The sequence below is a fragment of the Sceloporus undulatus genome, chromosome 3, assembly GCF_019175285.1.
Source record: "Sceloporus undulatus isolate JIND9_A2432 ecotype Alabama chromosome 3, SceUnd_v1.1, whole genome shotgun sequence".
Lineage (NCBI taxonomy): Eukaryota > Metazoa > Chordata > Lepidosauria > Squamata > Phrynosomatidae > Sceloporus > Sceloporus undulatus.
In genome coordinates, this window is record NC_056524.1 from 213,286,552 (window position 1) to 213,311,564 (window position 25,013).

A 25,013-nucleotide genomic window follows, 5' to 3' on the forward strand; every position below is an offset into this window, starting at 1 on the left:
TTGTTTGAGAATTGAAGTCTGCCACTTTTGCCTGAGAAAGTGAAGATATTATCAGCTTTTGCTGGGAATCCAGATACACAAATGCTATAAGGTACATAATGGGACTTCTTCCCAGCTATGTTTTCTCTTTAAAATGTGTGTTATTCACCTCTGGCAGTTTTGTAGTGTACAGAAAAACCTCCTGTAATTCTCCACTCTCGGTGTTTAATACCTATTTGCATTTCCCCATATGGCAAATGAATTTGCCTTCTAAGTGCCTGAAAAAATTAATTATCTTCCGATTTTTGTGGTTCAATTTAGTCACTTGCCCTTGCATTCTATAAAGTGGGATTCTTCTGAAGAATTCTTCCACTACCAGAATATTTGACAAAGGTGCAGTACAGTTGCTGCATACTACATGGAATTCCTTCTTTTGTTCCCAGAGAATGGATTATTATTGATCCAATATGGTGTAATGGTTTGAGTGTTGGACTACGACTCCAGAGACCAGAGATCAAATCCCAGCTCAGTCATGGAAATCCACTGAGTGATTTTGGGCAAGACACTCTCCCAGCCTCAGATAAAGGCAAAGACAACCCTCCCCCCAAGAAAACCCTATGATAGAGTCACCTTAGGGCTGCCATAAGTAGGAAGTGACTTGAAGGTACACAGCAACAAAAACAAATGACTGATTAGAGGCAATGTGTTCAATTCTGGGTCTTACTTACATCACAGCCCAGCCACTCAGAAGCAAATTGCTTTTTTTGTCCAGTGACTTAGTTCTTTTGTTCATGTTGGGCATACCACTCAAGACCACATGGCCACAACCTTATTCCTGGCTAATTCTCCCCAACTCCACCTAGTTTAAAAGCAAAGAAACCCATGATATTATACTATAGGTTGCCTGTTTTTTGGATTCAAGTTCCTATCAATATCTGATTGATTTTTGTCAATCTTCTCTGGCTATCAATTCCAAACAAGGCCTCTGCCTTTACATGAAGGTACACATCAACCTTCAAGCATCAGAATCCCCAATATCAAGAATGATTCCACCAAGGGTGAGAAGTCTAAAGACTGGTAATCATAATGGCCATACGGGGAAATACCCCAAGCTCGCTATTTAAGGCAATGCCCTCATTATGCCAGTCTCTCCAGAACTATTTATCAAGCTAGATGATACAAAAATAAAGGGAAATTAAGAATTAATCCCATTTTGTTTTGGGAAAGCAAATAAGAACTGTCCTTAACTTTGGAAATAATGTTGGGCATCACACTTACTTGACTCAAATCCTTTCAGGTATTATCTTAGGCAAAATAATTATTCTAGAGGAAACAGCAGAACTGGGAGCAATACTCCATGGCAAGCTGATTTAAAGTTGTACAACTTGAAAGTTATTATTATTATTGTGTATTTATATAGCACCATCAGTGTACACAGTACTTTACAAACAGTTGCAAAATAAAACATTTATGTACAATAATATAAAATACTAAAATCAATTTAAAATACAATGAAAAAAACAAACAAAACACACACAGACACAATGCAAAATAAAACAAAATAGGCAGTACAGATAATTGAATATACTAAAGATATACACACCTACATTTGTACACATGAGTCTCTCTACACACACATGATGGGGGAGAAGCCTGTTGCCACTCTGCCAGTCTCTTCTTTAAGTAAGCTCATTAAGAGGGAGACAGTGTTGTAAACTGGTCAGAATCCTAGTCTATTACCTGAGAGACCAAATTATCTGAATAGGACATGAGAGACTCTGGGCCCAAACAAACAGGGCAAAATAAAGCTACTTCGGGTCACTTTGGAGGCATGCTGTTTAAATGACAAACACACATCTTAAGAGGCCAAAAGCTGTGCCAAAGCTGCGTTCCAGTCCTTAGGACTAGAGCGTAGTTTTGGCGTGGCTTCTGACCTCTTAGGACACATGCATTATTTAAATAGTATACCTCCAAAGTGACCTGAAGCAGCTTTATTTTGGCATGTTTATATGGGCCCTCTGTCATTAGGACCACCCACTATTTCTGAGCCTAACCAACTTCACAGGGATCATGGCAAGATAAAACCTGAGACCCCTAAAGAAAGGAAAGAATACAGCCTAATAATAACAGTTACTAGTCCTAATTAGAGTAAACCCAACTGAATAATCAAATTTACTAAGGTATGGATATATTATTCAATAGCTAGTTCCATGTGTTGATTCTAGCTGAAATTAGGTCTATTGGTTTAAAAGCCTGAAAAGAGGTTTTTATAGAGATTAAACAAAGATCTGTATAAGCATTCAAAACTATTTCTTTTTCATAAAATAAATGCTGTGTTGTTACTAATCTGCTGCAGCAGTTTTGGATTTAATGTTTACTGTGAATATATTACATCCAACACTCAAACTGCAGTGTTTTGCCAGTAAGAAAATATCACCGACCCTTATTCTTACTCTTACTCTCTCTCTCCCTCACACACACAAACACAAAGAAGCTTGCTAGCCACTTCTACTACAACTGTGGAGCGTTACAGACACGCCGAAGGGGCGTGCTAGGGCTAGGAAGGGGCGTGTTGGGGTTGAGAAGTGGCGTCACTTCCGGACGCCCCTCAACCCTAGTACGGACCGAGTCCATATAAAATGGCGGCATCCATCCACACGGGGGATACCATTTTGACATCACGAATGCATAGCGTCCGGACGTTGCGCGGTGGAAGTGACGCTGCGAGTGCACGACTAGCGCCTCACGGTGCCACTTCTGGGGCCCAGAAAGAAGCACCATTTCAGCGCTTCTTTCTGGCTGCGCCCGGGAACCGCTTGGTTTGGCCGCTGCGGTTCCCGGATGCAGCAACCGGCAGCAGCGGACCGCCAATTTTGGGCAGTCTGTAACTCGCCTGTGTTACAGATGTTTATGAATTCACAACTCCTCTCCTGGAGAAATGTGTCTTCTTGTTGCTGTAAAAAAAAGTATAGCCATACCATTCTGCAGAGTCACAAATCTGAAGTATCTGCTTTGTGGGGGGAATAGCAGACAGTAGGCATGGGGTATTAATGGGAAACTCACCAAGAGCTAATTGGGATGAAGGAAGTGTTTAATGGAGCCACAGGTGTAATAAAATGCATTACTGTTGCACATAAAAGTTTTATTAAGATTCCATGCACACATGCAAGCACACAAATTATTACCTTCCACTCACTGATTTCTCCCCCTTTGCATGATCCCCAGAACTGCTAACCAGTTTGAACTAGCCATTATGAAAGGACTAACACAGCCAATACAGAGAAAGTTATCCTCACAGCTTTAGGGAATACAAATTAAGTTGAAAGCAGCAGCAACTATGACAGAATTTTATCAGCTGTAATTGTTCCATGTATCAACCCCCTTCTAGATTTTGATCAAGGGCATATTGCTGATCTACTTGGCAACCCACTGATGTATGAAAGGGAACTTTCATTGTTAAAGTGCAAAGAACATTTAGAATGCATTAAAGAGAAGATGTAAAAGTGTGTGCATTGACTAAAATGCCAACACTATACTGTATGTGGAAAATCCACAGAAGAAGAGTCTTGCTGGATTAGATAGAAGCTTTATCCAGTCCACCAGATGACTATGACAAGCCCACAAATAGGACAAGAGTGCAACAGCATCCTTCCACTTCTGTCTCCCTAGAAGCTGATATTTACAAGCAGTAGAGTTATTTTTTATATTGGAAATAATTTATAATAATCATGACTAATCCTACCCTCTGTGAATTTGTCTAATTTCCTTTTAAAGCCATCCTAGTTTCCAGCCATTGTTCTACTTGCATTAGTACATTCCACAGTCTAATTATGTACTGGTCACAACTCTATATGGGTCAACATAGTGTAGTACAGTGGTCCCTCCACATTTGCTGAAGTTAGAGGTGAAGGACCTCCCACCCCATGAAAGCTGGAGAACCGCAAATAATAAAAAACACTCTTCTTTTTACCTAAGAGAACACTTCTCTAGGAATTTCTAGGTCCTCCAATGCAACTATGGTCAACATCTGTCAGAAGTTGACCATAGAATCATGCTGGAGAATCTACAAATGCCTAGAGAAGCATTTTCTCTGACAACTTTTAGGTTCTCCAGCATAATTTTACAGTTAGCTTCTGGCAGAGGACCTAGAGATCCTAGAGGGAACATATTAATGAAAACTACAAATAATCAAATCTGCAAAAGTCCAAGCTGCAAATGTGGAGGACCACCTGTAGTTCCACATGTGGACCTGGACTAGGTTGAGATATAAACCACCACCCTTGGACTTAACACACAGCCTCTGAAGCCCCTTTACGTTACCATTCCAAGCCCCATGGAGCCTAGACAGCATCAGAGAAACAGCTGGCTAGGCCCCTGTACCCAGACACAAAATTATTACATCAGTGCTAATATTCACCAGGGTTCTCTGGAGGTCTCTGCAGTGCTGTAATCATTTTATGTAGCAGGTCTAAGGGAAACTTAAATGTGTGTATGCCTGTAACAGGATGTCAGCCGCTGTTTGAAAAGTACTTTTTATCTCTCCCAAATATTCCACTGTTCACCTTCATGGAATGACCTCAGATTCTAGTATTTAAAAAGGGAGGAAAAAATGTCCCTAGCCACTTTCCCCAGATTGTTATTCATCTTTTGTTCTAAATTTAAAAGGCCCCAATTATTGTACCTCCTGTTTTTGCCTCAGCCCTTAATCATTCTGTTTGTCCTTATCTGTACCTTTTCAGGCTCTATAATATACCCCTTCTCAGGGGTTACAATACAAAGTATACTCAGTGTGATCACATTATATCATACTTGTATAAGAGCACTAGATGTTGGCATCCTCCCCCCTTTCTTTCCTTTGTAATGCTCCCAACATGTGATTGCCCTTTTCACATTGGCCTTACACTGTGTTGTCAATATTTGTCATTCATTCATTCTTTCAGCATTCCTTTCCTGGCCAGTCACCACCAATTCAGGCTCTATCTATCTATCTATCTATCTATTGGTAGGACTGTTTGTCCCAAGGTGCAATATGCTAGACTTGTTTTCAGTTAGTTATATTTGTTCCAGCACTTTAGAAAAAGACCTTGGGAGTTCTTCACAGTCTCTTTTTTGTTTTAACCAGCCTAAATATTTTGGTGACATCTGCAAAATTGACCATTACACTGTTCATTCCCTACTCCAGATTATTTAGGAAGAAAGCTTGGAGACATTATTTTTGGATAACAACCTTCCAGAACTGTAAGTAACAAAAAGCAGCTTTCCAAGTTCTGAATAGGAACGCTAAGTGGAGAAAAGAACAGTGTCCCAACTGCTCTGACATGGAGACTAACAAGTGGAATAACATCTTAATGATACTGTATCTAATAGAATAAATGATTTGGCATTTGTATGAATATGCCAGCAGCCATGCTGGCTAGAGGAATTTAGGAACTGTAGTCCAAAATGCAACATTTTCAAGCTGTGATAATGAACATGCTCAAAAATATTAGTCCTTAGGATTCTTGGGAGGCCCTATTGTTTATATCTGAGTGGACAAAGTGCAAATATGTAACACTCAGGCTGTTTTTGCTGCTTTCATATTCATCAGACAAGGTTGCAGTCCTCCAAATACAGTATCATTACTGCTTAACATTTTTAATCATGCCCCCCCCCCCCCCCAAAAAAAACGGATGTAGATTTCTGGACATTTCAATAGTTTTTATATTTTTGGCAATCTGTGTGGCCCCTGGGGGATTCTGGGACATAAAATTTGTCCCCAGACTTGTCACAGTTTCCTTACAAAAACTTGTCATCCTTCTACTGCAACATCTAGCCATTTATTCCTACTCTTTGTTGTCAGTTCTTCAATGAGATAGTAATCCTTAAGAGGATGTTTCCTTTTATCCCATGACTTCTAATTCAAAAGACTTAATTTAGTGTCTCTCTGCTCTTCCTATCCAATACCACACTGTTATAAAATGGTACAGTCACCTACGTAGCTGGTTCCTGCTTATGTTGCATATTTAAAAGGCATGTTGTTACATATTAGCAGTATCCACCACTTTTGGTACCCTTTATTGTTTGTGTGCATTTCTTTCATGCAAGCTTTTAGCTGTGACTTTTGGTATCTGCACTCAGGTACAGCTTCCTTTTTTCCAAAAAGAATCCTTCCTTCCTCTAACAACTGCTCATTAAGCATGTTGATGATCGCTTGGACTTACTGATACCTTTCCTCATCTACAGAATTCATTATAGCTGAGATTCTATTATTGCAATTTTCACTTATTCCCAACCACTCTGGAGAGATCTGATATTGCCCCCTATTCCTTTCAACCTCTTTTTTGCCAGTCCCTTCATTTCTGAAAAGTTTCCTTTTCTAAAGCCACATGTGACGCTGTTATATTTCCTTTGCAATTTCCCACTTACATATAAATTCAGCTGATATCACTGTAACCATTTCCAATTGATTCAACTGTACTTACACCTTGGAGATTTCTAGCATTAGCACAGAAACACCAATACACTGTGTCCTTGCTCAAATATCTCTGGTGTGTGCATTTCCTCTTTTATTGGTTATCAAGTTCTCCTGGACATTTATGGACTATTTCTACCCCATCTTTAATGTAGCAATTTAAAAAATAACACTTTCATCCCCTAAAAAGGATTTATACCAAACAAGTAGCTCCCCAGATTCTTAAGGCTTCTGTCAAGGTTAAATCCTGTCATGCTGTCTTTTTGATGATACTGTAAGTGTCAGCAGTCTGGTTTCAACTTCCTGCTCATCTACAAAATCAACTGAATGATCTTGGTCATCCCTATTTATCAACCTATCCTACCTCAGAATGCTATTGTGAAATAAACTGCTGTTCTAAACTCATTCAAGATTCAATAGTACACAAATAAAACAACTAAATAAACCTATAGCACACATTTTTCTTCAATTACTCAAATGTACTTGCAAAAAGGCCACACTGCAGGGGTCAGTGTAGCATGTTTAAAAGAAGTATTGCATCTATATTTAAAGTGCACCATAAACCACAGGGCAATAGATACTTGAAAGGAAAAGGCTAGAAATGATGCTGGGTAATGCTCCCTGGAGGTAAATCTTGCAGTTTTACTTCCCTATACTGTATTGGGGCTCCCTGCATCCCTGGGCTGATCCATAACCACTTACACCTTCTTCTTCCATCAATACAAACAGTGCAGAGTTTTTAAACTAATATTTTTCCAGCATGCAATTCCATGGAGAGGCGAACTCAGTGTTGCCATGGCAATACATAGACAGTATCTGCCTGGGAAGTAGCTGAAGGGAGAAATTGGAATAGAATTGCAAATTCCCCACAATCCAGGGAAGGATCTGAAGGAAGGGAAATGCAACATGACTACCAGTGTGATCTGCCACAAGACGCCTGCACTGCTTCAACAAGCGAGCAGCAAGGAAGCCAGCCTTTTGCCATGATAGTAAACTCCCTAGTGGGACTAAACTCCTGTATCAATTAGACACACATCCCACTCACAACAGAGAAAGAGAGAGAGATAGAATAGGAAACCCAAGAGCCTGTGATTTATCTGTGATTTGCTATATCTGGCTGCTACAATATATTTATGCAAACATATATGAACTAATACTAGGAGATGGAAAAAGCTGATTTCCCTGTCTCCAAACCATTCACTTACAAATTCTTATCTAGTTTAGGATTCCCACATAGCTATGTACAAATCCACAAAGAGATATTCAGGGAAAGGGAAAAAGAAAGGTATCTTTGGAAATTCATCCCATTTACTTAGGCACAAATCTGCAGAGCAGAACTTTCAGGCTGCAGTGATAACCAAGAGGGATTACAATGCCCCTTCAAGGAGAAGATGCCAACTGTTGTCTCCAGGCTGATTGCTTAGAAAATGGTGCCAACACAAACTCAAGGCTGGTGCTGTGCCACTGACAATCCAGCAACCAGTTCTAAAGCAATATCCTCAAGAAAAGGCCAAAAGCTGTCAGTCATCTGTGGGGGTTAAGTGCTACTCAGGCAAACTCAGCCCTCTTCCTCCCTCTGCCAAAAACATGCTCCATTTTTTTATGATTCTATGGTTGCAGGCTGGAATCTGCCAAAGCTGAAAAACACTTCTGGGTTCCTTCCAGCACCATGCCTCTCAGTCTGTTCTGAACAGCACGACTGGCATTAAATGCGGGCAGAAGCCAATCTTTACAATTCCAATTTGAAGATCTCATTCCAGCTGTATCTTAAGCTCCACTGTTTTGTTCCTTAATTCATCTAGAGATGCCAGAGTTAGAGGTTACTTGACCTCTGAATCACTGAATAATCTTCCACTATTCTAACAGCAATGTGGATCAGCATGGTCTTGGATGTCCTTGTGGGATGTGTGTGCAGGGTCTGAACTCACTTTATAAAGACAGCTTGATCTCAATCGCAGAAAAATGAGACAGGAGAATCATATTGTGACTGCTGAAGCAGTAGATACAGTATTCATACTCAGACAAGAAAAGAACATGTCATGGACCTGGGTTTCAAGAGAAAGATAGAAATAATGGAAACGCAAACCTGAATCATGGGGAGAGGCTGCTCAAATTTAGACATTTTGAGAGATTTGGAAACACACTAAAGACTAACAGAGCTGTGACTTAATCCACCTCTCAGCCCTAGATGTATGCACTGGTAGATCATGAAGCTATATTCTCCAGAATAGATTCAAAATAATACAAGACTGAATACTGAGGCATTCAATAGGCCCACAACAAAATTACGTGGCTGGAGCAGATCTTATTTTTAGAAGGATCTACAGTGGACCCATGGTATCCACTGGGGTTTGGATCCAGGACCCAGCACGGATACCAAAATCTGTGGATCCTCACGTCCCTTTAAATGCAATGGTGAAGTACAATGGTGTCCCTTATACAGTATAATATAGCAAAATTAAAGTTTGCTTTCTTATTTTATTTTAATTTTTAATATTTTCAAGCCTTGGATAGAGGTATCTGTGGATACACGGTCCATGGATACATTGGGCCAACTGTACTTGTTTAAGGGTGCAAGACTATGGCATAAAGAGATCCCTAAAACTATATTTCTCTTATATCAAGTACATACAGCTTTGATGCATTCCTCAAAAAGGCATGCTTTAATATGCATCTGACAAAAAACATCTGGTTTCTAATATCAGTCTTCATAGTGACAGAGCTGTCTCTAGGAAATTAGGCTTAATTTCTGTGGCCTATAAACCTAATTTACAGGTGGGTAGTTTGAACACATGTCTGCCCAAGTACCCTAAAGGCACCAGGTCCTATCTGATTTTGGAAACTAAGCAGAGTCAGTCCTGAATAGTATTTGGATGGGAGACCACCCACAAATACCAAGTGCTATAGGCTATATTTCAGAGGAAGTAACTGGCAAAACCACCTCTTAGTATTTCTTGCCTAAGAAAACCATTATGAAAAATGCATGGGGTCACCATAAATCTACCAGCAACATGAAGACATGTGCACATAGACAAATTCGTACACATAAGATGTGTAAATATGCAAGTCTACTTAGCTTGCTGCCACAGTCCACAGATCTGAGTACTTTTAAGACAACAGGATCAGTTAGGCAATCATGATTAAGGCCTTCCAATATCAGAAGAAATAACCGAATGGTGTGAAGAATTTCTTATTCTAAGAAGCTTTTGAAGTACACACATCAGTGATTTACATGAAACAACAATTTCAGAGAAAGAATGTCATTAGAAACCATGGCTAGTTGTCAGATGCATACTAAAGTGGGCTTTTTGGAGAAATACATCAAATAAAATCATATCTCTAAGAAGTTAAGGCAAAGAACTACAACTAACCAGATCTAAATAAATGACAGCACCTTGCAGGCACAAATTCCCATCTAATCTTGGAAGCTAAGCAGGGTCACATTTTATTAATCCTTGGATGGGGAACCATAACAGAATACCAGGCGTTGTTGGCTACATTTCAGAGGAGGCTATTGGCAAACCACCTCTGAGTATTCCTTGCCCATGAAATTCATGGGGTTGTCTTAAAGCTGCTGGTAACTTAAAGGCAAAACACACATGCACACACACCTAACAGTAAAGGGGGATGACATAAGAGCCACAATGGCATGACCACTTCCACACTGGGGGGGGGGCAATTTATAGGAAAAGCAATTGTAGACTGACTGAAATTGCTGCTCTCCATGACAGCATTGCTTTACTGGTTATGTTGTTGCTGTTGTATGCCTTCAGGTCATTCCAACTTATGATGACCCTAAGGCACAGAGTTTTCTTGACAAGTTTCTTCAAAGGGGGGGTTGCCATTGCCATCCTCTGAGGCTGAGAATTTGTGCCTTGTCCAGGGTCACTCAGCGGGTTTCATGACCAAGTGGGGATTTGAACCCTGTTCTCCAGAGTTCCTGTCCAACACATAGTCCAACATTGCACCATGCTGGCTCTAATTATACTGCAATGAAAATCTTTCGCACAAAATGGGTCATTGTCTTTAGACCAAATGTTTATGGTTCAGTTGACCATCATCCATGCCTTATTTTTTTATTCCAAGAACATTATGTTGGTTCTACTTCTGATCAGAAATGTCTAGACTGAATACAATGCTTTGTATCCTATTGCTAGAGTTTGTTGCTGTGTGCCTTCAAGCCATTTCCAACTTATGGAGACCCTAACCTATCACAAGGTTTTCTGGGTTTGACAGTATGTGACTTACACAAAGTCACCCAATGGGTTTCCATGGCCAAATGGGAAATCAAACTGACCTCCAGAGTCGTAGTTGAACATTCAAACCACTATACCATGCTGGCTCTCATTGCTACAGTAATCAATAAATAATAAATAAAATCTTTATTTCTGTACCGCTTCTCCTGGGAGATCAAAGCGGTTTACAAGTTCAGAAAAGATATACATCTCAACATACTACGATACAAAGTACAATCACAAATGCACTTCCATAAAACATCATATAAAAACAATTTAAAATCTCACAATCACAAGTTAAGCATCTTGAGATATGCTTCAATTAGAGGATAACTTTCTCTATAAAGAGTCAGGAGGGTATGCTAAGTGGAAAAGATGGGTTTTCAGTACTCTAATACAGGCAGATATATCTATGTGTTAACTCACTATTCAAGAATTAATTGAATGGTCTATTCTAGTTGGGATTAACCAACAGGATGCCAGCTTCTGAGTGCATATAAATTCATCTGTTTAACAATAGTAATCTACACTTTGCCTATGTTCTTGGCAACAATAGCTAAAAAAAAGCTAGCATTCACATTATGTTGTCTTTATGCATAATTTTATACCTATTATTCTGTTTTCTTTATAATTTTTTATATCTTGCATAATGCTAATTATATAGAATGGCAAGGGATCACTAAAGACCAGAGATGGGAATTCTGTGGCCCTCCAGATATTGGAAGTACAAGTCTCAACAGCCATAGTCAGTATAACTTATCATGAGGTCAGAAATGCTAGGAGTCTTAGACCTGCAATATCCAAAAAATTGCATCAATCCCACCTCATACACCAATCATCTTGAGACCCTATGTGCTTCTTTGCTTTCTTAAAATATGCCTTCACTGCATCATGTGTTCTGAAAGAACTACCCATATACCTCTCTACAGACTGCATCATATATTTTTCATACCTAGAAAGCAACCAACAGAACATAAAATGGATATAGTTTGCATATATATTGACAACCTTGATCTTAGCAGTGACCAGAAGCTGCTCTCTCACCTCTCAAAAACAAAACAAAACAAAAAAATTTAAAAGCTAGATGCATAATTTGGGTTTCCAGCTCCATATACAAAATGCCCTGCTGAGTAACATCCAAGGACAATGGGAATGGCAAAAGCTCAGAGAACAAAAGCACCTTCCCCCAATTTGGTACTTGGGATGTGTTGTACTACAACAACCATTAACCCCAGCCAACATGGCCAAGTGTAGATTCCTGGATAATAGAAATACAAAGAAGGTAGGAGAAGACACAGTTAATATTGTTTCACGGACAACCCAAATTAGGAAATGTTTGCAAAAGATTTAGCATACACAGCTCACAGTTCCTGTTCAATGCAACAGAAATGCACCTTAATGGTGTTACTGTCATCTCCCTCTATTGTGATTTCAACATATCCCAATCAAGACCAGACCTTTGCCATCAGGTAAAGGGACACAGCATGATCTTGGATGTTGTGAAAGGGTAGCAAATTATTGTATTGTTACTGTTATAGAAGGGGCAAGACACTTGCCAGAGTTTCTGCCTCTATGATCTGGTGTGACATTTGAATTGTGTCACTGTATCTTTCTTAGCATCATTCAGTTTTGAAAAGTTTTCAGACTTAACAAGAACTGATTCATACATTTTTTTTCAGTGAATGAGCATTGCATTTCTTCCCCCAAATATGAATTTATATAGAAATTATAAGATGCAGACAGGAATTTGCAGATAAAACTGGCAGTAATGGCTCTGGGAGGAAAAGAAAGAAAAATAAAATAAAAATACTATTATAGTTCCCAGAAACTGCTTCCATTTGTATCTGTGATTACCAAACCCTCACTTCCCATCTTTCCATCTGTGTGTGTGTGCCTCAGGAAGACCAGAACATCTGAGTTATCTGTTGTATATGGACCTACATGAACTCGTAATTTAGCCAGCCCTATCTTGCCCTACAGTTGCTTTTGTCTGAAATCATATGACAAAGCACAGTAGCTATACAAGTGGCTGCACACCATTCATTCCATGAATACTGTTGCATTCCATATCCCTGTGTCTGACAAGGAATTGCTGGAAATCGAAACAGTATACCAAATAATACAGAACTATAAAAGCTAATCTTCCTGTCTTGTATATGTTTCAATGGCTGGCACCCACCTATGGCTATCAGAGAAAGCACTTGGATTTGAACTGAATGCTCCAATTAATGTTGAGATGATAGAAAGACATTTTAGAGCCTGCACAACATTTCCTGAAATCCTAACATCTTTTCCCACCTCATCCCACCCCAGTTCTACAACTTCCACCTAAACGTTAAGAAGTCGTTCGTGACAGTAAAAGCTATTTGACTGTGGAATGCACTGCCTTGGAATATGGCGGAGTCTCCTTCTTTGGAGATTTTAAAACAGGGTGGATGCCCATCCGCTGGGAGTGCTTTGATTGTGTATTGCTGGTTAGACTGGAAAGCACTTGTGGTCTCTTCCAACTCTATGATTTTGATTCCATAAATTCACTTTCAAGGAAGATGATCTGTAAATTATCTAGTGCCAACCTCTGTATGTGCAAAGAGACTAAGGAAAGTGAGTCATATGCTAATAGTATCTATCAACTCCTATGAATACATAAAATGCTCCCAATGCAAGGTACATTCTTCCTCCTTCAATTCCCTTTCTGTTCATACTGACAAAGGAGTAGGACAACCATGCACATGTAAGTGACATGCAAGGCACCTCTTGCCAACACTGTGTAACATCTGTTCCTCTTATTCTGGCATTTCGGATTTAAACAAAGTTGAGTGCTTTTGGGGAGCACACATTCATAAAAAAAGAAGAGCAGACTCACTTCAGCTATACTCACAAAGCAATTCCCTGTGGCTGCAGCATGATAACAACTTCAGTGAAGGTAATTAAGGTGCCAGAGAAGAAAATGCCATTAAAAGAGGCATCCCGCAGTGCTCCTAACTGCGCTCACCAAGCCTGCTTTGTTGTGGATGGGGCCATCCACAGCCTCCCTGACCTAATTAGGCTCAATCTGAGGACATTAATTAGTTTGTAGAAGGGACAATAATAGGGGTGGGTGGATTGAACCCGTACAAGATCCTCAGGATGCACAATGGACCAGACGGTCTTCATGCCTTACAATATGGCTAGTCTAAGTTGTAGAAGCTGTAACTCTCAGAAGGAGAGCAGTGACTGCCACTGGACCATCACACTTGCATCTTAAACAATCTGGATCACACTGCTATCACTAGTGGATACCTAGACACAAATAGGCCATGTTAGGAAGGGTCATTGTATCACAGGGATGACAATAATGCAGCCTTCTAGATTTTTTTTTATTACAGCTCCCAGCATTCCTTCTCACTGGCTATGCTGGTTGGGGCTAATGGGAGGGGAGTCCAGCAACATCTGCATTATATGATGTACAGCCTCCAATGTGAAATCACATTTGGGACTCAAACAAGACCCAGAAGCATAAAAAGCAGGCTTTCGTACATGGTGTGGAAATAGTCTAGGGAATTACTACTTCCCCAGATTATGAACTACAACTCCCATCATCTCTAATCACTGGCTAGGCCTGATCGGCACTCAATACTTCTGGTAGAACAGTTTCCCCAGCTCTAATTTACAAAAAGTTGTGAATTTCAGCAGGTTCCAGCACTGAGCAGTCTAACGGAAAGTGCTACAACAACCTGCTGTGAGCATATTAAAGGTCCATCATTGCCATTTATAGAAAGCTACTGAACATTACATGTTTAGGGGAGTTCCCATCAGCTTCTGCTACATCTGATGTTCACATGAATCATCCCTATTAGTGTTTTGGGCCACACATCATCCCCATTCTTTACTAGAGAAATTATCACACCAGGGGCCAATTCAGCAATAAATGCAATAGCGAAAACAAAAAGCAATAGTAGCATTATAGCGCTCAGTATTTTCGCGCAATTGTGTGGTAAGGTGACATAAAGCCCAAAGAACAGTGCAATTGCTTTCTGCACATATCCATGAATCACTGGAATTGATTGTTCTGCGCATGCACTGTTTCGGCGCATGTTTTCAAGTCATGTTGCCACTTTGCACAGAGTAAATAACAATAAAATAAAATTTATTACTTCACCATAGTATTTTAATCCTGCATAAACAAACTCATGTCCAACAACTCAGACAAGACTGAAATCCACTGCAAACCCAATCCAGGCAATGGAACAAATTGCCTGTGCTGAAATGCAGACCCATTAAACTTTAAAGGTCCTGGATTGCTTCCCCAATAGTGCGAATGAAATGCAATTAGCTTTAGTGCCCTGGCAATCATGCTTCAATCGCACTATTGAAAAGCCATTCATGGGATTTCTCTGTGAATGGTTTGTTGCTGGAGCATTCCTGGTTCTTCCCGGGATATGTCCTGGATGAGCGCAATGTCATCTGAAACTCTTCTGTGCAATCAAGTGATTTAGCAGGGATTGTGCCTTTTTCTTCCCCATTTTTCTCCCATTTGGTTAATCTCCTAGACTTAAATCGGAGAGCATATCCTATGCATTAAGTATCATCGTAGCCTGTTTGGCTGCAAGAGAGACATTCCTCAGAGATGGAGACAGCAAATCCAGGGTGGGGGGCATAGATTGGGGAGTAGAGGAGCTATAAATTGAGACTAGGGGATTTATCCAGAAGTGAAGTGGGGAGTGTGAGGCACAAGAGATGAAGGAGGGACACAATCACAGATTGGCAAAACCTAGCAATTCTTTTTGACTGACTTTGAGCTACTCTTCCTCCATACAGTTACTACTCATCCACCCTGCAGAAATAATCCATTTTGACACCGCTTTAAATGGCCATAGCTCAGTGCTACAGAATTCTCGTAATTGTAGTTTGTTGTGGCCACAACAAACTTACAGTTCCCAGAATTCCATAGCATTGAATCATGGCAATTAAAGTGGTGCCAAAACAGATTATTTCTGCAGTGTGGATGCGGCCTTAGTTCCAAGACGGTTTCCACTTCTTTTCTTTTCCTTTTTTTGAAAGTCAAATGGAAATGGAAAGAAACACAAGGTCTCCAGGGGCGCAAGAGGGGAATATTCTGCTCAGCTGCAATTAATCCAACCACTCAACCCCGGGGTCCCCCCAGCGTAAACAGCACGTTCCAGTGCTGCATTCTGGTGAATTATTTAGCATCCCCTCCAGCTTTATTTCCCTCTTTACACCCTCCCTCCCTGCTTCCCCATCAAAGCAATGGCCACCACCAACCATCAGACTGCAGAGGAATGAGGCACATTCTTGCCAGAGCAAGCCATGGTGTTATATATGGAGAGGCTGGGCTGGGGGGAAGGTTAATGATCAGCCCCTTTTCCAGCTGAGCTCCCATTCTTTTCCTCCCTTTTTTGCTTTTATTCTGGATAATTCAGACCCTCACATGCAGAGATGAAAGGCCATCCTGGGCCCGGGCTGCCCTTCCCTTTTGGGTGTGATTCCCTCTTTCTTTGCATCACATTTTGCTTTTTTTGCTCCAGGCAGGGGGCTCTTTGCCTGGGTGGGAAGGCTGGATCCAGAAAATGAGATCTCTCCTCAAATGGATCCTCCTCTGTCTTCACTCTTCATTACAATGCTGGCAGGTGGGGAAGGGCTTTGGGGCCAAGGGAGAGAGGGGGTAGGGAATCTGCCTTTACAGCAGCACAGGGCAAGCAGAATGGCTTGGATGAGACTCTGGAAGATCCAGGCCAAGGTGACCAGTTGTTCTGACCCTCAAAGGAGGGCAAGGCACTGCCAAATGTAAGACATCCAAGAAAAATGTGGGCCATGACCAAATAAAATCTCCCAACACTCACAGAAATATAAATCCATGCTTCTTAGTCAAGCTCCAAATGGAGGACATTGTGGAATGAGGACAGAAGGCTGAAATGGAGAGTCTGTCCTGGAAAAGGAGGACCACTGGTCACCCTGAGCTAAAAACACTTCTAGAAATGTGAAGTTGAAGGCTTCCATGGCCAGCAGTCATAGTTTTTTGTGGGTTTTTCAGACTATGTGGCCATGTAGAAGGGTTTATTCCTGACACTTCGCCAGCATCTGTAGCTGGCATCTTCAGAGAATCTTCTGAATGCTGGCGAAACGTTAGGAATAAACTCTTCTAGAACACATGGCCACATAGCCCCAAAACCCACAAAAAACTCCTAGAAATGTAAATGTATGCTTCTTAGTCCTTCTCCAAATGGAGGACATTGTGGAATGTGGACAGAAGGTTGAAAGGTAGGCCAGATCCTGGAAAAGGAGGACCTGATTTCAGAATAACTCCCATCCTCCTTGGTGCCCCCTTGGAGAAAGATCTGACTCTGGGGCCACAACAAGCTACAATTCTCAGAATTCATAGCATTGAGCCAGAGCAAAGTTAAAGCGGTGTCAAAACTGATTATTTCTGCAGGGTGGATGCAGCCTACATTGTCTGCCATCTGACCAGCAAGATCAATACAGCAGGCTGTTTCCCTGCCTTCCTTCCACCCATCCTCTCCCCTTTTCACAGGCATCCATTCCCACCCCCAGCAAAAAGAGAGGCATCCCTGCCATGGAACAGTTTCCTCAAGGAGATCATGGTGCCAAGAACATGCAGGCGAGCAAGACAGGCGGAGAACAAAATGGGAGCCAAAGTGTCCCAGAGGTCCCCCAAGAGGTGTGCCCCCATGATAGCTCTTGATTGTGGAGCCTGGCTGCTCAGCCAGGAAAGTCCATCTCCTGTGGAAGGAGGGAAGCTGGGCCACAGGACCTCAGTCAGGAGGAGAGCCCTCCAACACCAGACCCTGCTCCTCTGAGGCTGAGGGGGATGTGTGTTACTTATTACTTCCATACATGAACACGGGTTGTGGGGGAATGGTTGCTTACTATTCCCATACCCCCCCACACACAGAGGTTTACTTCCACACATACCCACACACAGGTTTAGAGGGAATGGTTATTTGTTACTTCCATACATGCACACACACACACACACAGGTTGAGGGAGGGGTTGTTACTTATTACTTACACACACACACAGGTTGAGGAGGAATGGTATGTACTAAGTAGCACACACAGAGGTATGTACTTCCATACACACACACACACTCACACACACACACACACTGTCTCTCAGGCTGAGGGGGAATTATTACTTATTTACTTCTATACATACAAGTTGAGGGGAATTGTTATTTATCACTTCCATACATACACACCCACAAGTTTGCTCCCATATACCACACACACACACACATACACACAGAGGTTGAGGGGGAATTGTTACTTATATACTTCCACCCATACACACCCACAGAGGCATGTACTTCAATAAATACACATATACAGGTTCCACACACACACACTTCCATACATGCACACAGACATTCAAGCTGGGGAGAGATTGTTACTTATTTACTTACACACACACACACACACAGTTTGAGGGGGAATTGTTACTTCCACACATACACACCCACAGAAGTATGTACTTCTATACATACACATACACAAGTTCCACACACATACTGATATACACAGGTTGAGGGGGGAATTGTTACTTATTGACTTCCACACATACACACCCAGAGAGGTAGTACTTCCATACATACACAAGTTCCATACACACACACAAACTTCCCTACACACAAACACAGGTTGTGGGGGGAATGATTACTTATTGCTTTCCATACACATACACCCACATAGAGATTTACTCACACACACACACACACACACACACAGGGGGGGGGCAGGGGCTCCCCCCCCCCCCGGCCCCCCCCCCCCCCCATCCAGGGCTGGCGGAGCGCAGTGCCTCCCGAACAAAGGCGCGGATGGAAGCTTTGCTCCCGAAGCCCGAAAGGGAAGTGCCTCTCGGGTCCAACTCCTCCGGGCATCCCCTCCACAGCCACACCCCCGACCCCCGGAGACACACACTGAGAGCAAGACTTTCCCAGGGGACTCCCTCCCTCCCTCCCTCCCTCCTTCCCTTCCCTTCCCTCCTTCCTTCCTTCTCTCCATCCCTCTCTCTCTCTCTCCCCCCTCTCTCTCCTTCCTTCTTTCCTTCTTTCTTTCCTTCCTTCCTTCTTTCCCTCCCTCCCTCTCTCCTTTTTTCTTTCCTTCCTTCCTTCTCTCTCTTCCTCCCTCTCCCTTCCTCTCTCCTTCCTTCCTTCCTTTCTTTCTTTCCTTCCTTCTCTCTCTTCCTTCTCTTCTCCTTCCCTTCCTTCCTTTCTCCTTCTTTCTTTCTTCCCTTCCTTCTCTCTCTTCCTCTCTCTCTCCTTCCCTTCCTTCCTTCTGTCCCTCCCTCCCTCCCTTCCTCTTTCTTTCTTTCTTTCTTTCCCTCCTTCTCTCTCTTCCTCCCTCTCTCCTTCCCTTCCTTCCTTCCTTCCTTCCGTCCCTCCCTCCCTCTCTTCCTCTCTTTCTTTCCTTCCTTCTCTGTCTTCCTCCCTCTCTCCTTCCCTTCCTTCCTTCCTTCCTTCCTTCCTCTCTCCTCCTTTCTTTCATCCCTTCCCTCCTTCTTTCTTTCCCTCCTTCTTTCCCCAGCGAGGCACCGGGAGCCCTGGGCTCTTCTGTCCCGGCGGGGCGTGTGTGTTCTTGCGTGTGTCCTCCATTGTGCGGGGAAAGCCCCCTTCCTTCCTTCCTTCCTTCCTTCCTTCCTTCCTTCCTTCCTTCCTCCCAGCCCTTCGGCCGGACTTACAGCCTCTCGGTGCTCCGGGGCAGGTTTTTGGGGACGGCGCGGAGTCCCAGCCCGTGGCAGTCGACGGTGGGGCCGCTGCAGGCGCAGGGGGCCGGGCAGGCGCTCGCGGGGACCCCCAGCAAGAAGGACGCCCAGGCCAGCAGCAGCCAGGCTCCCCGCCGGGGCCCCCGGGACCCCCTTGGCTTCCTGGAAGGAGCCATGCTGGCCGGCTAGCGAAGGGCTGCCCAGGGCATGGTCCTCCTCGCAGTCCTTGGAGCCAGGCACTGTGCAGCAGCAGCCCCTCACTCCAAGCAGAGCCCATCCATCAAACCCCAGGCGGCGGCGGCAGCAGCAGGAGCAGCCCTGGCTCCACCTCCAGCCCTTCCTCCTCCTCCTCCTCCTCCTCCTCCTCTTCAAGAAACTGGCAGGTGGGGGGGGGGCTGGCTGAAGAAAAGGGTGGCTGGGATCAGAAACTGGGGAGCAAGGTCCTCCACAAGCCCCCCCTTTGGAGGAGGGAGAGACCCACCAAGAAAGCTAAAGAGGGAGAAAGAGAGAGGGCTTTGCAAGCACCCCTGCACCCAGGACTTCCTCCATATGCTGCACAGACACACACAATGCACAGAGAGACTGCATCCAGACTGGAGACATAACCTAGTTTGGCACTGCTTTAACATGTCTGGCTTAAGGCTATGGAATTCTGGGAGTTGGCGTTTGTTGTGGAGCTCTGCTCTGCTCCGGGACCACAACAAATTCCAACTCCCAGAATTTCCTGGCCTTGAGCCAGACATGTTAAAGCAGTGCCAAACCGCGTTATAGAATCATAGAATCGTAGAGTTGGAAGAGACCCCAAGGGCCATCCAGTCCAACCCCCAGTCTGTCTCCAGTCTGGATGCAGCCAATGAAGCCCAGAGTCTATTGTAGAGAGTCTTATTGGGAAGCCCCAATTCAAGTCCAGAGGCTATTCAGAAACCTTGGCAAGGAAGCAGAGTAAGACAGAGAAACAGAGATATTGCCCAGTACCTACCTACCTTGTTGGGGGTACTTAGCTTACACTTTGTAAACTGCTTACTACATCAGTAAGCGGTATAGAAATGTACTTGCTATCACTAGGAGAAAAGTCATTCTAAGATTCTGCCATTGGGCTCCAGAGCTTAGATCAATTGGAGAAATGGGCCTCCGGGTGAGGCTTTGGATGTTTTTGTGCACTTTCAACTCGTTCCCAAGTTATAGCGAAGCTAAAGTGACTCTGCCCTTGGCTAATTTTGCAAATGCGATATAGCTTTATCTCTCCCTCTTTCCCTTTCTGTTAATGCTCTGTTCTTGCCTGAACATCACTTGGGGTGACTCATCATAGGGTTTACTAGGTGGTGGGGTTACACAAGGAGGACCACCTACACCTCCATGTGCGCAGTGCCAACCAATGTTAGCTATGGTGTCATAATTTGCTTTTGTCACTGACACCCACCACTACTGCTGCTGACCAGTAGCTGTTTGCCTCCCTATATGTCTTCCCACTGTGATAGAAGTGGAGACTGCAGTGAGGAAATCAGAAGGAGATTAAGAACAGGAGGGTGGCTATGAAAGAACTTAAAAAGAGCCTAAAATACAAAGGTATACATCTGAGGACAAAAGTTAGAATCATACAAGCCGTTACATTTGCTATTACTATGTATGGATGTGAGGGCTGGACAGTCAAGAAAGATAATAGGAAGAAAATCAACTCATTTGAGATTTGGTGCTGGAGAAGAGTGCTGAGGATACCATAGACAGCGGAGAAGTCAAACAAATAAGTCTGAGAGCAGATCAAACCAGAAACCTCCCTGGAAGCCAAGATGACTAGACTGAGGCTGTCGTATTTTGGGCACAGCATGAGGACTCACTGGAAAAGACAATAATGTTGGGAAAGTTGGAGGGAAGTAGGAAGAGAGGAAAGTCACATGCCAGATGGATGGATTCTACTAAGGAGGTCACGGGTTTTATGCGGTTGCAGGAATTAAGCAGTGCAGTGATGGACAGGGGGTCTTGGAGATGTCTCATCCATTGGGTCACCATGAGTTGAATTCGATTTGAGGGCAGTTAACAACAACAACAAAGGCAACATTGGTGGGATACAGCCACCCCTTTGCGCCACGTATTGGGTCCAGGGCAGCCACAGTGGCAGCTCCAAGGCCCCAATACAGTGCTTTTCAGGACCAGGGAGAAGCGGCAAAGTGCCACTTCGCCCTGGTCCCGAAAAGGGGTGTCCTTGGGGCTTCATGCCCCAGGACACCCCAGGAGCCACAGCCAGGGGAGAAAGGGGCCACTCAGCCCCTTTCCCCCTGGCACCATTCCCACAGCAATCTAGTTGCCGCAGGAACGAGGCACCCTCCGGGAAGGAGCTCTGTTTCGGAGCTCCTTCCTGAGCCACGGTTAGGCCACTACAAGCAGCCTGACGCGGCGTGAAGACGTCACGCCTGTGCCATGCCATTTCGATGCAGTGCAGCCTTCACGTCAAAATGGCAACACCCATATGTACAGGGCGACACCAGTTTTACATATGGAATACGTGCTAGGGTTGCGGGCATCTGTAAGAGACGCCCTGAGGCAACCCTAGCACGTATTTGTTACGTGCTACAAGGCCCGTCTGGAGAGGACCATTATCATGGAGGTTTCCTTGGCAAGATTTGTTCAGAGGATATTTTACCATTGCCTGCCCTTGAGGCTGAGAAGGTGTGACTTGTCAGAGGTTAAAGTCAGCACACTGGGAAATGCTTGGATGTGTGTGTGTCTGACCATGAGCATCCAGCACTGGAAGGACAAGGCTGATCAAGCACAGCTGATGCTCATAGCCTCAAGGACACTCTGATGCCTGTGTGCACTTGTGCCTGGATGATGAAACATCTAGCTATATTGCACAGTGGAACACTTTACACTGTGGCACAGGAAGTAACTGAGTTTGGGAGACCACATGGTCTCAAGGCTATATAAGCTCAGGAGCTTCCAGTGATTGCTTTGTGGGTTGTAGTAGGAGAATTGGTATTCGTTTGTGATCTGTGCATTGGTGATTTGTAGCACTGTAAATAAAGATAGCACTTCGGGAGACTCGGCTTGTCTGGTCGTTTATCAGCAGGAGCCGGAGTCAGCGTTTGCTGGAGAGTTCCCGAAGCCTCTGCATTCTTCAGTTCCTGGAAGACATCCAGCTGCTGTTATCTCAACTGGGAGCTGAGAACCATGTTTCTGAATTTGCCAGTCATACTCTGCTGTATGCCAGCATTGGCTATATGGCTTAGATGAGTTGCTGACAAGACTTGCCTAAGGACACCCAGTGGATATCCTGGCCAAAACTGGAATGGAACCCTGGTCTCCAGAGTCATAATCTGACACTCAAACCACTAAGCCTTGCCGGTACATTATGCTGGATATGCTGATATGGAGAGAGATCTTGTAGTACCTTTGAGACTAACTGAAAGAAACTGGCAGCGTGAGCTTTGAAAGACTTCAGTCTACTTCCTCAGATGCATTTGGTGGAGTGGAAGCCGGGGACTTATATATGCCATTGATATGTGAGAATGTCAATACAAATTACAAATTAAATTTAAAAATTACAAATCCTTTATGTATGGAGACAAAGTTGCAGGTCTAGTTTTCATGATGGTCATTAGTGCATGCATCTCCATACACAAAGAAATTGTAATTTGAATTGACATCCTCACATACCGAAGGCATATATATGCATGTGCCTGACTTCCACTCCACCGAATGCATCTGAGGTCTACAAAAGCTCATGCTGCCAACTTCTTTCTTTCAGTTAGTCTCAAAGGTGCTACAAGATCTCCCTCTACGTACTATAAAGCCCTACATGGCTTGGGCCCGTGTTACTTGAGGGAACGCCTCTCCCCATACAATCCGCCCTGCACTCTCAGAACTACTGGGAAATGCTTACTTGAATATCCTAAGACGAGATTGGCATCAACTCACCATAAAGCATTTTCATCTGTAGTTCCCATATACTGGAACAACCTTCCGGATGAGATAAAGCTTAGTTCCTCTCTAGATGCCTTTAAGAAAGCCTTAAAGACTCATCTTTTTCAGTCAGCATATCCTGCTGACCCCCATTAGAAATTATTGCCTGTTGAAAGATGCTTTTTATGACTGACAGATATTATTAATGTTTTTACATGTGATTTTAAGGCTGTTTCTTAATTATATGTATTTATGGTTTTCATGTACTTTGCATTTGATGTATTATATATTTGTATTGTATAAATTGTATCTGATGGTGTTGTGAACCGCTTTGATCATTGCGGAAAGGCGGTATACAAAGACAGTTTTTATTATTATTATTTATTATTACTGATTCCACAGACTAACACAGCTATATCTGTGAATGCTGATATGGAGTATTGGATATGCTGATACATTAGAGTGCCATGGCCCTTTGGAAACAGGAGAGGATTTAAAGGTTCCCTAAATATCCAGTTAGAAACCCAGCATGGCGAAGTGGTTTGGGTGTTGGACTATGATGTCGATTCCCAACTCAGACATGAAACCCACTGTTACATACTCTCTCAGCCTCTGGGAAAGGGAAATCTTGCCAAGAAAATCCCATGATAGGTCGACATAAACGACTTGAAGACACACAACACAACCCAAATACCTAATTAGCAGAGAAACAAAGGGATGCAACCTGAGGCCACTTGGAGTTGCATATGCTTCTTTAGGGTAGATGGATAGGAAATTGGAGTTTACAGTGTATATCACTTCTGGAATATGGGGTTTGTTTAAAGGCAAGTAATTGGTGATTGGTAATTAGAGAGCCAGCATGGTGTAGTGGTTTGAGTTTTGGACTAAGACTCTGGAGACCAGGGTTGGAATCTTGGCTCAGTCATGGAAACCCACTGGGTGAGCACTTTCTCAGCTTCAGAGGATGGCTGTGGCAAACCCCTCCTGATGAAACTTGCCAAGAAAACCCCATGATAGGCTCTCCATAGGATTGCCATAAGTCAGACACAACTTGAAGGCACACAACAACAATTGGAGATTAGTCAAGCCAGTGATGGAAGAATGGGATCCACATATAACTCTGTCCACCATTTGGGAGAGTCCTGTGTGGGTGATCCCAAGCCCAGTATCTGGTCACTACTGGTCATCAGTTCCTCTGATTTAGCTTGTGGTGACAGTATTAATCTAATACAGACAAATAACACACCCAACAACCTCATGTCTTCTTAGAAAGCAATCCAAGAAATAACAGGAAGTAAGCTATGAGTCAGCAGTGTTGAGGCTGCCCTTGCCTGGGGGGAAAAAGTTGGTATTAGAAAAAGGAGAGTCAGAGTGGCATTGTGGTTTGTGTATTGGACTAGGATTCTAGGAAACAAGGGTCCAAATCCCACTCATCCACAGAAACACACAAGGGTGACCTTGGCCAGCTTATACTTTCAGTCCCAAAGGAAGCCAGATGGCCTCAAAACCATCTCCCGCTACCTCCCCCAACTGCGAGCTTCCCACAACCATAAACTCTTCCCCCCCCCATACACCACTGCAGCAGAGAATAGATACTTCTCAATCATTCCTCTGCTGCGACACAGCTAGCAAAGGTCCTCCCCTATCGTACTCTATAAGGCTGTGCAAGTGCGCAGTTGTGCTGTTGCAAAGATGGAAGTCCATAGGCGGCTTCTCTAGGTTGGTGCACAGA

The 25,013-nt window shown here is 43.3% G+C and overlaps 2 protein-coding genes across 4 annotated transcripts in view; one reads left to right on the forward strand and one right to left on the reverse strand.

Annotated features, from left to right (window-relative positions):
- Positions 1–19,690, reverse strand: part of SLIT1 (slit guidance ligand 1) — a 182,393-nt gene extending 162,703 nt beyond the window's left edge. Inside the window, exon 1 of the mRNA XM_042458788.1 lies at positions 19,361–19,690. Coding sequence (XP_042314722.1) covers positions 19,361–19,560 — 200 coding nt within the window. The 5' untranslated portion in view covers positions 19,561–19,690. The remainder of the gene's footprint in view (positions 1–19,360) is intronic.
- ZFYVE27 (zinc finger FYVE-type containing 27) overlaps positions 1–25,013 on the forward strand; it is a 668,411-nt gene that overhangs the window by 331,580 nt on the left and 311,818 nt on the right. The gene's annotated exons all lie outside the window — the stretch shown is intronic.